This window comes from Anolis sagrei, chromosome 1 (genome assembly GCF_037176765.1).
Source record: "Anolis sagrei isolate rAnoSag1 chromosome 1, rAnoSag1.mat, whole genome shotgun sequence".
Taxonomy (NCBI): domain Eukaryota; kingdom Metazoa; phylum Chordata; class Lepidosauria; order Squamata; family Dactyloidae; genus Anolis; species Anolis sagrei.
This window is the reverse complement of record NC_090021.1, coordinates 163,535,760-163,552,158: the sequence shown is the minus strand read 5'-3', so window position 1 is coordinate 163,552,158 and position 16,399 is coordinate 163,535,760. Positions and strand designations below refer to the sequence as shown.

At 44.1% G+C, this 16,399-nt stretch overlaps 1 protein-coding gene across 2 annotated transcripts in view; it reads right to left on the bottom strand.

Moving 5' to 3' along the window:
• The window catches only part of MLPH (melanophilin), a 108,266-nt gene that overhangs the window by 63,686 nt on the left and 28,181 nt on the right, over nucleotides 1-16,399 (bottom strand). For both annotated transcript variants that reach the window (XR_010910148.1, XM_067469969.1), the window contains exons 4-5: nucleotides 13,616-13,755; nucleotides 2,501-2,539 (exon numbers count right to left, since the gene is read on the bottom strand). Coding sequence is in view for 1 of the 2 variants with exons in the window: in XM_067469969.1 (XP_067326070.1) it covers nucleotides 2,501-2,539; nucleotides 13,616-13,755 (179 nt within the window). In the remaining variant the exon portion in view is untranslated. The remainder of the gene's footprint in view (nucleotides 1-2,500; nucleotides 2,540-13,615; nucleotides 13,756-16,399) is intronic.

Below are 16,399 nucleotides of genomic sequence, written 5' to 3'. Positions count from 1 at the left end.
AGCACTCAAGGACCATCTACCCACAGTACACCCCGAAAATGTTGAGGAACATTGGAACAAACTGAAGACCTCCATCATCCAAGCCTGCGAAGAAACTATTGGATACCAAGCCAAGAAACATCAAGACTGGTTTGACGAAAATGACATCGAGATCCAACAGCTAATCGACAAGAAAAGGAAAGCCTTCCAAACATGGCAGAGAGACATCAACTGTGCTGCTAAGAAAAAGATCTACGCCAGTGCAAAAGCTGAGGTCCAAAGAAGGACAAGAGAACTCAAGAACATCTGGTGGACAAAGAAGGCTGAAGAAATCCAACACCTGGCAGATACCCATAATGCTCAAGGATTTTTCAAAGCCACAAAGGTCATCTATGGGCCAAGAAACCATGGCATACAGCCTCTACGCTCATCAGACGGAACCAAACTCCTGAAGGACCAAAAGTCAATTGCACTACGTTGGAAAGAACACTACCAAAGCCTCCTAAACCGCAGCTCCAGTGTGGCCGAAGAGGTCCTCTCACAAATCCCGCAACAACAAACCAGGGATGAGCTTGCAGCATTGCCTAGTTTGGAAGAAGTCAGCAATGCCATCAGCCAACAAAAGAACAACAAAGCCAGCGGACCGGATGGGATCCCTGCTGAAATCTTTAAAGAGGGAGGTCCTGCGCTGACACACCAACTCCACCAGCTCATAGTAAAAGTGTGGGTGACCGAGAAAATCCCAGCAGACTTCAAGGACGCCACCATCATCACCCTCTTCAAAAAAGGGGAAAGAACAGACTGCGGAAACTATCGAGGTATCTCCCTTCTAACCTCTGCTGGAAAAATCCTCGCAAGAATCCTTGCAAACCGCCTTCTGCCCCTCTCAGAAGACACCCTCCCAGAATCCCAGAACGGCTTCCGCCCCTCCAGAGGAACTGTGGACATGATCTTCACTGCACGACAGCTCCAAGAAAAATGCAGGGAACAAAACCAACCTCTGTACATGGCATTCATCGACCTTGCAAAGGCATTCGACACAGTGAATCGCAGCGCTCTCTGGACCATCCTCCAAAAAATCGGGTGCCCAAGCAAATTTGTGAACATCCTGCGGCTCCTCCACGATGACATGATGGCAACAGTCTTGGACAGCAATGGCTCCCAAAGTGACCCATTTAAGGTGGAATCGGGTGTCAAACAGGGATGTGTTATTGCCCCAACTTTATTCTCCATCTTCATCGCCATGATACTACACCTTGTTGATGGGAAGCTTCCCACCGGAGTGGAAATCATCTATCGGACAGATGGCAAGCTGTTCAATCTCAGCAGACTGAAAGCCAAAACCAAGGTCACAACAACATCTGTTATAGAGCTCCAGTATGCTGATGACAATGTCGTCTGTGCGCATACAGAGGAAGATCTACAAGCCACTCTCAACACCTTTGCAGAAGCATACACAAAGCTTGGCCTGTCACTGAACATCGAGAAAACCAAAGTGCTGTTCCAGCAGTCACCAGCCGCCCCCTCTCCAATGCCAGAGATACAGCTTAATGGTGTAACATTAGAAAATGTCGACCATTTCCGCTACCTTGGCAGCCACCTCTCCACCAAAGTCAACATCGACGCCGAAATACAACACCGCCTGAGCTCTGCAAGTGCAGCATTTTCCCGAATGAAGCAGAGAGTGTTTGAGGACCGGGACATCCGTAGGGATACTAAGGTGCTTGTCTATAAAGCTATTGTCCTCCCAACCCTGCTATATGCCTGTGAGACGTGGACTGTCTACAGACGTCACATGCAGCTCCTGGAACGATTCCATCAGCGCTGCCTCCGGAAAATCCTGCAAATCTCCTGGGAAGACAAGCGGACAAACGTCAGCGTGCTGGAGGAAGCAAAGACCACCAGCATTGAAGCGATGGTCCTCCAACATCAACTCCGCTGGACAGGCCACGTTGTCCGGATGCCTGACCACCGTCTCCCAAAGCAGTTGCTCTACTCCGAACTCAAGAACGGAAAACGGAATGTTGGTGGACAGGAAAAGAGATTTAAAGATGGGCTCAAAGCCAACCTTAAAAACTCTGGCATAGACACTGAGAACTGGGAGGCCCTCGCCCTTGAGCGCTCCAGCTGGAGGTCAGCTGTGACCAGCAGTGCTGCAGAATTCGAGGAGGCACGAGTGGAGGGTGAAAGAGAGAAACGTGCCAGGAGGAAGGCGCGTCAAGCCAACCCCGACCGGGACCGCCTTCCACCTGGAAACCAATGCCCTCACTGCGGAAGAAGATGCAGAGCAAGAATAGGGCTCCACAGCCACATGCGGACCCACAAGGAAACCCATGATGGAAGACCATCTTACTCGTCCAACGAGGGATCGCCTAAGTAAGTAAGTCCTGTTGGGTCCAATCAGGAGTCTGGAATGGTGGATTGAGATCAAATAAATGGGGCCCAGAACTCAAAAGACTGTTTCACACAGCTCATCCATTCTACAGTGTTTATTGTTATTGTTTTAAAAAAGACAACTTACTGTTGATGTCTGGCAAACTATATACTCTGTCATGAAGACCTAGAATAAGAAACAGTTTGTGAGTAAAATTAATCAAGTTAAGCTACTTATTTATTGTATTTATTTATATTTTTGATTTTACTTGATATAATACATTTTAAGTATCATTTTAAGTATTTAATTTCAAAACAGCCACTATGCAAGTAGACCAAGGACAACACAGTTTGAACATTCCTTATCCAAAATGTGTGGGACCAGATGTGTTTTAAATTTCAGACTTTTTAATACTTTGGAATACCTATATTTGCCTATATGCAGATAAGAAGGTATCTTGGACATGGAACCCAATTCTAAACATGTAATTCATGAATATTTCATATAGTGTGAACTTCATTTTATACACCATATTTGTAGTAATTTTGTGCATGAAACAAAGTCTGTGTACATCACACTATCAGAAAGCGAAGGCATCAGTATCCTAGTTAGTCATGTGCACAATTTTGGAGTATTTTGGATTTCTGGATAGGGGATGATTAACCTGTATCAGTTATTGGCCAGGAAAGGCCTGCATGAGTGGTTAAGAGTCAACACAGCTACATGTAAGACAGTGTTCAAAAGAGTGTTTGCAACCATGGAAAAAGCCTGTTTTTATAACAAAGAAGGGCATCATTCTAACAATTGTGGGTCAACCAATAAAGCCTCCAACAAAGATTTCAAAAGTCAGCTGGATACATGGCAGAAGACAGACTGATGGGTAACCCAATGTGTTAAGGACTTTGTCTGTCACAGCTTTATTTGATTAGTTTCTTAAGTAGGTTTCTCCTCTAATATATTTTGCTATCAATACAGCAACAACCTTATTATGGAATGACCATTAGCATCACCACAGTTTCACCTTGAAAGACTAAACATGCATCATGGTATGTTCTACTATCCAATTGGTCATTACTAACACTACTGTATAAACAACAGGCAGATAATGTTGCCCAGGCCAGAACAGGGTATGGAACTCAGGGTGAATTACTTACACATTCATATGGTGATTATTTCAATTTTGTATGAATCCAGCTGTATTAATGAACATATTATAAATTGCAATAGAATATTTTTGAAAAAAAACTGTCAACGAGTCTTGCTTATTTTGCATGAAATCTAGCTTTAAATAAGTAAGCCAGAATCAAAGAGTGCTCTGTAAGCTACCTAAAACTTTAAAATTTGTCAGGATCTAATGAAGTCTTGCAATGGCACTGGCATGGTGACACTTCCTCATCAATAGGAGCATAGTGTCTAGATCTAAGGAAGTAATGCTACCCCTCTATTCTGCTTTGGTTAGACCACACCTGGAATATTGTGTCCAGTTCTGGGCACCACAATTCAAGAGAGATATTGACAAGCTGGAATGTGTCCAGAGGAGGGCGACAAAAATGATCAAGGGTCTGGAGAACAAGCCCTATGAGGAGCAGCTTAAGGAGCTGGGCATGTTTAGCCTGAAGAAGAGAAGGCTGAGAGGAGATATGACAGCCATGTATAAATATGTGAGAGGAAGCCACAGGGAGGAGGGAGCAAGCTTGTTTTCTGCTTCCCTGGAGACTAGGACACGGAACAATGGCTTCAAACTACAAGAGAGGAGATTCCATCTGAACATTAGGAAGAACTTCCTGACTGTGAGAGCCGTTCAGCAGTGGAACTCTCTGCCCCGGAGTGTGGTGGAGGCTCCTTCTTTGGAAGCTTTTAAGCAGAGGCTGGATGGCCATTTGTCAGGGGTGATTTGAATGCAATATTCCTGCTTCTTGGCAGGGGGTTGGACTGGATGGCCCATGAGGTCTCTTCCAACTCTTTGATTCTATGATTATATGATTCTATTCCTCCTGAGCTTGCTCCATGTGGCTGCTTGGAGTGATGGCAGACCTTAAAGACCCAGCACAATAGTACCTCTCTGGGAATGTCAGAGTAAGTCTTTTTGTCCTAGACGCTGTAAGAGAACTAGAAGCATTGAAAGGTATCAAGAATAAGAATGCCCTGAATGGTCAGAAAGGAGCCCCAGCAGTTAAAAGTGGATTTTTTTCACTGACAAAATTAAAGGGAGACACTTCCACAAAACTAATGAAACAGGTAAAGCTAAGTAACCAATAAGCCAATACAGAGCCTTGGCAGAAATATGGTCTAATTCTGAAGTATTCCCATAGTGGGAATACCATCTGTTTCAGACATTTGGTAATTAATTATAATTTGGTCTGTACAGCCAGAAAGTTTTAACTTAGTAACACAGCAAGGATCCTCCTTGAAGTTATTTTGTCTCCAAAGCCAAATTTTTGATTCCATTTTTCCTGTCCTAATTCTATCCAGTTCCACTGAGTCTTCTGTACTCTTTTTGAGAAGCCTGTAACTGTCGTTGGTCTGAGAACACATTGTTCTTACTTCTTGGGCGTCCCTCACATTTCTCAGTCTTCGTGAAAATCCAAAAATAACCTGCAGTCCACACAGTTTCCAAGTCTGTTCCTTGTAATTCTTTCCGAACGTGATTTTCTACTCCAGCCTGTTGCCCATTTCATGTTTCAGTGGCTACAGTACCCATATACTGTGCTTTTTACTGTAATTTATCTTGCTGCTTCATTTTCCTGGAGATCAGAAGGCCTTTGTTTTCAGAGGAAAATAGTCACTCCCTTGTAAAACTCCCACTGAACCCAAAGGCAGGTTTCATACATAATAACATACCATGAGCTCCTTATATCCATTTTTGTTGTCTTGCATGGCCAAAATCCATGCAAATTCTGAGTTCTATGATAGCCATCAAGCAGGAAACATAGCGGTCAAGCAGGAAACCTAGAGGACTGGAAAGCTGTTGCCAAGGATCATTTTAAACCACCTCTTCTAGATTTTAGGAACAGCTAAGCCTCCATTTATCATCCTTATCCTCACTACAAGTACCCTAAGTACAAGAATCCAACTGTATTTGAAAATATCAGCCATAAACTCTCTGCTGATAACTGAGCCCCAAGAGCGCCTCATCAGACTGAGACCTCAGTCGCATTTTGATCTGTATTCCAAAGCTGGGTGATCATAACATTTTTCCAACTGCATGTGGCCAAGAAGGAAGTTAACTCATTCGGAAGCTGAAGCCAAGTAATGTTATGCACCTACGCTCTGTTTCTTTTCCTTTCCACTCCTACACATTTATCCATTTTTCCATCCACCCATTCACCCACTCACCCTCCTGCCTGAAGGACCCCATTGTCACCTCTGTTTTCTTTAGGCATAGCTTCCTATCTGTCTCGTAATTTTATATAAAAGACACCATTTCACTATGATATTGATTATAATGGGAGTTGAGCACCTATGGATTTTGATATACACAGAGGGCCAAACCTCAGCAGATACCGTGCCCATTCTTCTACTTCTTCCTTTGACAAATGCTAGTTCCTGTATGTTAAAGACAGAACTATACAAGGCCATGAGCTTAGAGGACTGATATTACAACCAAGCTGTTTTTCTTCTTTGATTTGTGTGTACATACATATTAAGGATAAAACTTTAAAAGTCTGTAATTTTAGACATATATATTTGTCTGAACATGCAGAAGCAGTAGTTACCCACTTTGTTCAAACTTTGTGCATGCCTTCTGTGTCCGTGGCAACTCTGGCAAAGTCTTGTGTTTATCATTATAAGTATAATATCATACGAAAGCTGACTGGCACAACCTGGGGATCACAACCAGACACAGTGAAGACATCTGCCCTTGCGCTGTGCTACTCTGCTGCTGAGTATGCATGCCCAGTGTGGAACACATCTCACCACACTAAAACAGTGGATGTGGCTCTTAATGAGACATACCGCATTATCAGTGGTGTAGGTCTGCGCCCTACACCACTGGAGAAATTACACTGTCTAGCCGGTATTGCACTACCTGACATCTGCCGGGAAGTAGCAACCAATAGTGAAAGGACCAAGGCAGTGACATCTCTGGCCCACCCCCTGTTTCGGTATCAGCCAGCAAGCCAACAACTTACATCAAGAAATAGTTTTCTAAGATCTACAAAGACACTTGCTGGAACACTTAGAATCATAGAATCAAAGAGTTGGAAGAGACCTCCTGGGCCATCCAGTCCAACCCCCTGCCAAGAAGCAGGAATATTGCATTCAAATCACCCCTGACAAATGGCCATCCAGCCTCTGCTTAAAAGCTTCCAAAGAAGGTGCCTCCACCACACTCCGGGGCAGAGAGTTCCACTGCTGAACGGCTCTCACAGTCAGGAAGTTCTTCCTCATGTTCAGATGGAATCTCCTCTCTTGTAGTTTGAAGCCATTGTTCCACGTCCTAGTCTCCAAGGAAGCAGAAAACAAGCTTGCTCCCTCCTCCCTGTGGCTTCCTCTCACATATTTATACATGGCTATCATATCTCCTCTCAGCCTTCTCTTCTTCAGGCTAAACATGCCCAGTTCCCTAAGCCGCTCCTCATAGAGCTTGTTCTCCAGACCCTTGATCATTTTAGTCGCCCTCCTCTGGACACATTCCAGCTTGTCAATATCTCTCTTGAATTGTGGTGCCCAGAACTGGACACAATATTCCAGATGTGGTCTAACCAAAGCAGAATAGAGGGGTAGCATTACTTCCTTAGATCTAGACACTATGCTCCTATTGATGCAGGCCAAAATCCCATTGGCTTTTTTTGCCTCCACATCACATTGTTGGCTCATGTTTAACTTGCTGTCCACGAGGACTCCAAGATCTTTTTCACACGTACTGCTCTCGAGCCAGGCGTCCTCCATTCTGTATCTTTGCATTTCATTTTTTCTGCCAAAGTGGAGTATCTTGCATTTGTCACTGTTGAACTTCATTTTGTTAGTTTTGGCCCATCTCTCTAATCTGTCAAGATCGTTTTGAATTCTGCTCCTGTCCTCTGGACTATTGGCTATCCCTCCCAATTTGGTGTCGTCTGCAAACTTGATGATCATGCCTTCTAGCCCTTCATCTAAGTCATTAATAAAGATGTTGAACAGGACCGGGCCCAGGACGGAACCCTGCGGCACTCCACTTGTCTCTTCTTTCCAAGATGAAGAGGAAGCATTAGTGAGCACTCTCTGTGTTCGTCCACTTAACCAATTACAGATCCACCTCACCGTAGTTTTGCCTAGCCCACATTGGACTAGTTTCCTTGCCAGAAGGTCATGGGGGACCTTGCCTTCAGCAAGCGAGAATCCAAAAGTGGCAGGCTCAAACCCAGAACCCCAATCAATGGCTGATACCAAATGAGAGACTCCTCCCCACCCCTGGGCACACAGAAAACTGGGCGACTTGGAAGGTGCTGAACAGACTGCGCTCTGGCACCACGAGATGCAGAGCCAATCTTAAGAAATGGGGCTACAAAGTGGAATCCACGACATGCGAGTGTGGAGAAGAGCAAACCACTGACCACCTGCTGCAATGCAACCTGAGCCCTGCCACATGCACAATGGAGGATCTTCTTGCAGCAACACCAGAGGCACTCCAAGTGGCCAGCTACCAGTCAAAGGACATTTAATCAACTACCAAGCTTGCAAACTTTGTGTTTTGTTTGTTTGTTTGTTTGTTTGTTAAAATATGCAGCACAACTGTTTGGTCTATTCCTGACACAATAAATAATATCATTATAAGTCTATTTATGCATATTAGTATGAACAAAGACTACAAGAAAGGAGATTCCATCTGAACATGAGGAAGAACTTCCTGACTGTGAGAGCCATTCAGCAGTGGAACTCTCTGCCCCGGAGTGTGGTGGAGGCTCCTTCTTTGGAAGCTTTTAAACAGGGGCTGGATGGCCATCTGTCAGGGGTGATTTGAGTGCAATGTTCCTGCTTCTTGGCAGGGGGTTGGACTGGATGGCCCATGAGGTCTCTTCCAACTCTTTGATTCTATGATTCTATGATTCTAAGACATGTGACAGCAGCTCAAGTCCTATGAAGTAATTAAAGGGGGTGACAGTGGAGGATGGAACTTGAAATGTTCACCAGTAGTCCTAATTCTACTCTGAAAGAACAAGAGATCTATAGATGCATCTTCCTTAACAATATCTGGTTTGTAGTCACTAACCCAAAAATTTCCAATCCAATCTTTTCCAGAGAGAGTAAAATGCCTTAGGCCCCTACACACAACCGTATAAAATCCACATTAAACTGGATTATATGGCAGCGTGCCCTTCCACACTGCCCTATATCCCAGAATATTAAGGCAGAAAATTCCACAATATCTGCTTTGAACTGGGTTACCTGAGTCCATACTCAGATAATGTGGGATTTTCTGCCTTGATATTCTGGGAGAGAGGGCTGTGTGGAAGAGTCCAGAAACAGCAGCTTCCTTTCCCTTAGAAATCTACAAACCTGCCTAATGCTGCCATCTATTGGTCAGGTATTATTTTGCCATTTGGCTCTTAAGCAGACTTGAGGAAAGGTGAGTACACAGAGAGGATTCTTTCCAAGACATCATATTCTCATCCAACATATAATTTCTGTTGCCGCTGTAGGTTTTAAAAATGATTTCACCATTGTTTTCAGAAACAGAGGTCTTAAGAAGCGGTTGATGAAGACTAGTTTCTGGATGGCATCAAAGACCTAGAATCATAGGATCACAGCCTACCTAGCTTAGGATCCTATTTCTACGATAGTTGACTGCTGGAAGTCTACTAGCTGTTTCTCCTATTCCAATCCTATATGCAATCGTGCAGTCTCGCTGTTGTTGCACTGCAATGCCTTTCAGGCCCAGCTAGCACACTAGTAATGAAGAATGCTTCAAATGGTCCAATTGAAGGCAGCCAGATTACTAACATGAGCGACACTCAGGGAGCATACAACTCCTCTCCTGCACTAGCTCCACTGGCTGCCAGTCTGCTACTGGGCACAATTCAAAGTGCTGGCTTTAACCTATAAAGCCCTAAACTGTTCTGGCCCAAGTTACCTGTCTGAACGCATCTTCCCTTATGAACCTGCTAGGACTTTAAGATCGTCCGGGGAGGCCCTGCTCTCGATCCCGTCTGTGTCACAAACATATTTGGTGGGGAAGAGAGACAGGGCCTTCTTAATGCTGGCCCCTCGGCTATGGAATGCTCTTAGAATCATAGAATCAAAGAGTTGGAAGAGACCTCATGGGCCATCCAGTCCAACCCCCTGCCAAGAAGCAGGAATATTGCATTCAAATCACCCCTGACAGATGGCCATCCAGCCTCTGCTTAAAAGCTTCCAAAGAAGGAGCCTCCACCACACTCCGGGGCAGAGAGTTCCACTGCTGAACGGCTCTCACAGTCAGGAAGTTCTTCCTCATGTTCAGATGGAATCTCCTCTCTTGTAGTTTGAAGCCATTGTTCCGCGTCCTAGTCTCCAAGGAAGCAGAAAACAAGCTTGTTCCCTCCTCCCTGTGGCTTCCTCTCACATATTTATACATGGCTATCATATCTCCTCTCAGCCTTCTCTTCTTCAGGCTAAACATGCCCAGTTCCCTAAGCCGCTCCTCATGGGGCTTGTTCTCCAGACCCTTGATCATTTTAGTCGCCCTCCTCTGGACACATTCCAGCTTGTCAATATCTCTCTTGAATTGTGGTGCCCAGAATTGGACACAATATTCCAGATGTGGTCTAACCAAAGCAGAATAGAGGGGTAGCATTACTTCCCTAGATCTTGACACTATGCTCCTATTGATGCAGGCCAAACTCCCATTGGCTTTTTTTGCCGCCACATCACATTGTTGGCTCATGTTTAACTTGTTGTCCACGAGGACTCCAAGATCTTTTTCACACTTCCTGGGGACATTAAATCAGCCCCCTCCCTCTTAACATTTTGGAAGAGATTCAAGACTTGGTTGTTTGAGCAAGCGTTTGAAAATGCAAGGTAAAAGACATAGGAATTGGAACAACTGGACAACGAGACGGGACAATGTTTTTATTAGGAAAATCAAATGATGTATGCTTTTAGTATTCTTGTTATGGTTTTATATTACGTGTTACTGTTTTTGAATGTTTTATGGTGCTTTGGGACATTGAATCATTGTCATTGTAAACCACCCTGAGTTGCCTAAGGGCTGAGAAGGGCGGTATACAAATATAGTAAGTAACTAAATAAATAAATGCTGGGAGCTGGAGAGTCCTACATCTAAAGGATACATGATTCCAAACTATAACACGACATCTGCAGCATCCAGCAAAGACTATTCAGTAAAGTTGAAATCTCCATCCTGAGACAGAATCTAAATGCAGAATATACAGCTGTAATTCCATATTTTCCGTCCCTCTTTCTCACATCCTGCTTTCTTGCTTGAACTGGCACTCTGTGTCATTTTGCTTGGTTCTCATAAAAGTTCTGTCTGACTTTGGGGCATCAATTATTTTATGCATTTAGAATTTCTGCACAATTGCACTACAGTACGAGCTACAGGAACGTATTTGGTAAGGCAAGTTATGCTTTCGTGCTGTTAAGCTGGCCAAAAGTTTTCATTACACAGTGGCTCCCCAAAGCTGTAAAGAGGTATCCTGCTGTGTGGGTATCTATCAGATGCAATTGAAAAATGGAGACAAACCAAGAAAACAGCACAATAACCACAAACAGATGGTGTAACCAACAAAAATCTTTGGACATTACTGGGGAATGCTTCTTTGAGAGATGCTGAAGGTCATTGTGTTCCAGGCAAGCCAGAGGAAGTAAGTATGTTCCAACTAGAATTGATAATATTGGATTAGACCCAAAGAACTTTTAAGTGGGAGGAGGATAATTTTCATGACTAATGCTTCCCAAATGTCTGTGCAACAGTTCACAAAAGTGCTAAACAGGTAGCTTTGATAGCAGTCTTGCTTACAAAAAGGACAATGCAAGCTACAATCTTTAAGAGAGAGAGAGAGAAACCAAATTTACCAGAGAGGTCCATTTAGATCAGTCGTTCTCAACCTGGGGGTCGCGACACCCAGGGGGGTCGCTGGGCCATTTTCGGGGGGGAGGGGTTGCGAAGGTGCCTTGGATGGCCCCGCCCCCTCCAAAATGACTGCCGACCCCCTATGCCAGCCAAAAAGCTAGCACTCCTGACCAGCTCCTCCTCCTGCTCTTCCCACAGGGCTGTGTGGTGCCAAGAGGAGGACCTTGCAGGAAAAGGCACGCACGGGAAGAGGGTTCACCTTGCCGTTACAGCAGAGTGCAGGGGCCAGGCAAGGGGCTGCCCTCACAGCCCTTTCCCATCCAGGAAGGGCACGGGGGAGGGAGGCAGAGGGCTGCCCTCATGGCGCTGCCATTTGGGCAGCCTTTCTGCCCCCCCCCCCCCCCGGCCGTGCCTTTTCCAGCTGGGAAGGGCACAGGGGCCAGACAGAGGGCTGCCCTCACAGCCCTGCCATTTGGGCAGCCTTTCCCATCCAGGAAGGGCACGGGGGGGGGGGGCAGAGGGCTGCCCTCACAGCGCTGCCATTTGCGCAGCCTTTCTGCCCCCCCCCCCCCCCCCGCCGTGCCTTTTCCAGCTGGGAAGGGCACAGGGGAGAGGCAGAGGGCTGCCCTCACGGCACTGCCATTTGGGCAGCCTCTGTGCCCCACCCCCGTGCCTTTTCCAGCTGGGAAGGGCGCAGTGGGGAGGCAGAGGGCTGCCCTCACGACATTGCCATTTGGGCAGCCTTTCTGCCCGACCCCCGTGTCAGGATGTGGTCTTCGAGCTAAGTCAACATAAGCTGAATCCTCCTTCCTGACATTGAAGTGAATTATGACTTGATAAGGGGCCATCTGGCCGGAGAGAAATGCTTTGTTCCTTGGGAAAGGAATGTAGCCATAACCTAGGATGAGAGGGGGAGGAAGGAGGGGTGCAACAGGAGTGGCCATACTACCACCTCTTTGGTGGGAAAAGCCTCAGATCTAACTTCGTTTTCATCCTGGTCTGACTGAATAATAAACGTTTATCTGAGGAATCTTACAAGTGAGAGACAATAGTTGTTGGGAGAGATAAAAATTCAATGATGGAAACGAATTCTTATCCCTAATGCCCAGTTCACTCCTTTCGTCCCATTATTGTGGAGAACAAAGGTGTTCATATTTTTGAATCACTACAAAAATATGTAAAACCCCAAGATATTGTTGAATATGGCTATATCTTTTTCTATCAATTACCCAGGTCACCTCCTTCCTATTAGGCCCTGGAAATGAACAGCCATAGACTATACCTATTATTGTTGTAGCCTTCTATAGCATTGCACCTAATTTCTCGGACTCTCTAGAAATTGCATTTGCCTCGGCCTGGCCTTTTTTAATTGCCTGAACAGGCAGGATTATTTTAAATATATATGTGCTATTGTGATTTTTATGCTTTTATTGCTTTGTTAATTTTATGTTTATGTTGTTTACTCTGTATGTATTGATGATGTTACTTGGAAACCGCTCTGAGTCCCCTCGGGGAGATAGAGTGGTATATAAATAAAGTTTTGTTGTTGTTGTTGTTGTTGTTCACCCACATCATTATGTATCTTCTAATGGGAGTATTCACAAACAACGATATCAAAGACTGAATTTTTCTAATAAATAGTGTTACTAATTAACTAAATGATATTACCAAACACCCCAAAACAAACAATGCTTTTTTCAAATAACCTGAGCGCTGCCAGGTACCCAAGCTAGTTATTATTATTATTATTATTATTATTATTATTACAATAACAACAACTATATAAACCAATATTCTTTCTTCAGATATAGAAAATGATAGTCAAATCTAAATAGTTAATGTGTCAATGATGTCCTTACAAGATACAAGAAACGAATTGCTACTAGCAGTTGCAACCAATGTTCCAGTCATCAAAATTGTGGATACATTAACATTATATTAAACTTTAAATGACAGCCGTTTACTTTTAGGTGGTAACCTCTAATTTTAGTCTTAATAAAAAGGGCAAACAGCTCATTGCAGTTTTTCCAAACCACTCAACGGTGGTGATTAATTCCTAAGAGCCCAAGCATTGGGAAGCGGGCCAGCTGGAAAACCACTCTCTGGGTTGGGAGCCACATCACTAATTCCAAATATGTGGGAATAGACTTCAGTCAGAGATGATGATTGTGATGTGTTCTGACAGTTAAATCAACATCCAGTATGATGCGGAATCATCAGAGAACTCTACAAGATTGAGAAGATCTCACCAAAGCCCCTGCCCATACCAAGGGAGGAAGGTTTCGTTTTCTGTCCACTCAGTGCCATCCTGCCATAGAGCGATCGCATCACTTTAGCACTTCCAAATCTCTTAAAACGAGATCTCACATGCTCATAATACCATTCCAGAGATCCAGTCTTCACAACCCTGTAAAAAGACAAGAACATTTCCATGGATTTGTTAACATATTACTCATTTCAACAGCATTCAATGGTAGAAGTACCACTGGACCAGACCAAGTCATAACCCACGAAGACCAACAATGTGATGCTCTGTTGAGAATATCATGTACATGAGTGATGTACAAAAGAGATTTTAGGATAAGGCTTTCCTTATATAGCAACCAAATCTCCTCAGCTGGAAATAATGTGAACGGGTACTGATCCAAAATGGGGAATCAGTTTTGCAAAAAGCTCCACTGGAGCCTCAAATTATGCCTTCCCTTTAATGATTATTCAGAGATCTTTTAAAAAAAGTTTTTTAAACTCTTATAGCAGTCAACGACTGGTTACACCAGCAAAGGAACTATCACCATGAGAATCACCCACCCCCAATGAAACTTGTAACACCACAAGATGCGTGTGCAAGTAACATCCCCATATCTAGTAAATGTGAGGAAGGAAATTAAGAGCAGGGGTGCTTGCTAAAGAAACAGAAGAGGGAGGTGACTGCAAAGCACAGCACTGAACACTGCGAAGAACCATGGAAAATAGGATTAAGACTTCACACCTTAATTTTGTAATGGCCAAAATCAAACCTGGAGCAATGCTCGGCTTATCGCTGTCTGAATTGTGAAATTTGCACCACTATTAAACTAAGGATAGAAATAATTATTAATCATCATTAAAATATTATTTTTGTATATTTTGGATATGAGAATCCTCTGTTGGTTTCAATCTACATAATGTTAATAATAATGATAATAATAATAATAATAATTTTATTTTTATACACTGCCTCCATCTCCCCAAAGGGACTCGAGGCGGCTTACAAAGGGACAAGCTCAAAGAATACAGATTAAAACAGAGTACAATAAAGTAAAATCAAACACAACACATCAGATAAAAACACATCACAATCACAAAGCAAGCAACATAAAACAATATAATGGCTAAACAATAATATATGCTGAATTTGGAGGGCTCAGAGTTTGTTCAGTGGAGCTGAGAGATAGAGCCAAGGGAAAGTGCAAAATTCATTAAGGCTGGGCTGGGAAGAGTAATGTCCTTAGGCATTGAAATGTCAGGATTACAGGAAAGAGGGCCAGGTTAAAGTGCAGGAGCTTTGGTAAGATTGGGCCAATTCTCTGGTGAACTGCCTAGTCAAAAGCATAGTGGAACATCCAAGTTTTTAAGTCCCTGCAGAAAATGGACAGAGTAGCTGCCAGTCTGATCTCCCTAGGAAGATGAATGGCAAAATCTTTATCATGATGAATGGTCAAATCTTCAATCATGTGGAACTTAATGGGAAAGCAAAACCAAGTACCTGTTAGCTACTTTATTCTTTCATGAACAAATGGTGTGCATGCCTTTCAAAATTTTAAGCAACCTCAGGGTGTGGTCAAAATTGGCAAATGTTATGAATAAGGTAGGGCAGATAAGACAGAAGAGGCCACAGCAGTTGGCTTTTGTCTGAGCATACTGTAAATGGTAAATTTCTGGGACATTTTATGTCGGGGTGGGGGTGGGAGGCCTGGTGGAGAAGTGGGTTAAAACCACTGAGCTGCTGTACTTGCTGACCTAAAGTTCGGTGGTTCGAATCTGGGAAGCAGGGTGAGCTCTCGCTGTTAGTCCCAGCTTCTGCCAACCAAGCAGTTCAAAAACATTCAAATGTGAGTGGATCAATAAGTACCACTTCAGCAGAAAGATAATGGCATTCCATGCAGTCATGCTGGCCACATGACCTTGGAGGCATCTACAGAGAAGGCCGGCTCTTCAGCCTAGAAATGAAGGTGAGCACCCCCCCCCCCCCCCCCCAGAGTTGGCCACAACTAGACTTAATGTCAAGAGAAGCCTTTACTTTATCAGGGCTGATCCAGACAGACAAATTTTGGATGTTTATTTTCAGCCGCCGGGTTGCTGCTGAGGTTGGGAGGAGGAATCCTTATGACTAACCCCTGGGTCTCTGGGGCATATTCAGTTTGATATCCCCGGGTGGCCATCCTAACTTTCCTCTTTTCCCACTGTAATGGTGACTTCCAGTAATGATATAGCCGATGGCCGTCACTTGTGACACCAGGCATGTCATGTCTGGAGTGATATCGACTGAGGTACCAGAGAAGCTATTGGGTGAGAAAAGGAACTGCCCCCTCCTTTCCCCCCTCTCTTTTCTGATCACTCTTGCATCCTGGCCAACATCACTCCTTGAAATGAACAATGACCACCAGTCATGTTGCATCCAGAAACCACGACCAAGATGAGAACAGGAGGTGGGATGGTATATGCTCTCTTCTATCCCTGGGCTGCCCAAACCCATCTGTTTACATGGACCTGTTTACAAAATTGCAATTTGCTCTAAATTTTTGGGGGAAATTCAGAGTAACCTACAACTTTTGTTAATGCAGTCCAAGGCCATCTTAACCCAAATCAGCTATGTGTTATGTAGATGCTGTGGAGCAAATCCCCCCTACCTTTCAGAATAAGGCGTCCTCACAAAGTCACAATGTCTGTGAAACATTTATTCCATGAACAAATAGTTGAATTAAACTGATGTTACATAACCATTCCTGCCTCTTCATGACAGACAACTGAAAATGAAAAGGTTCTACAAGATAAGATTTACCTGTCCAAAC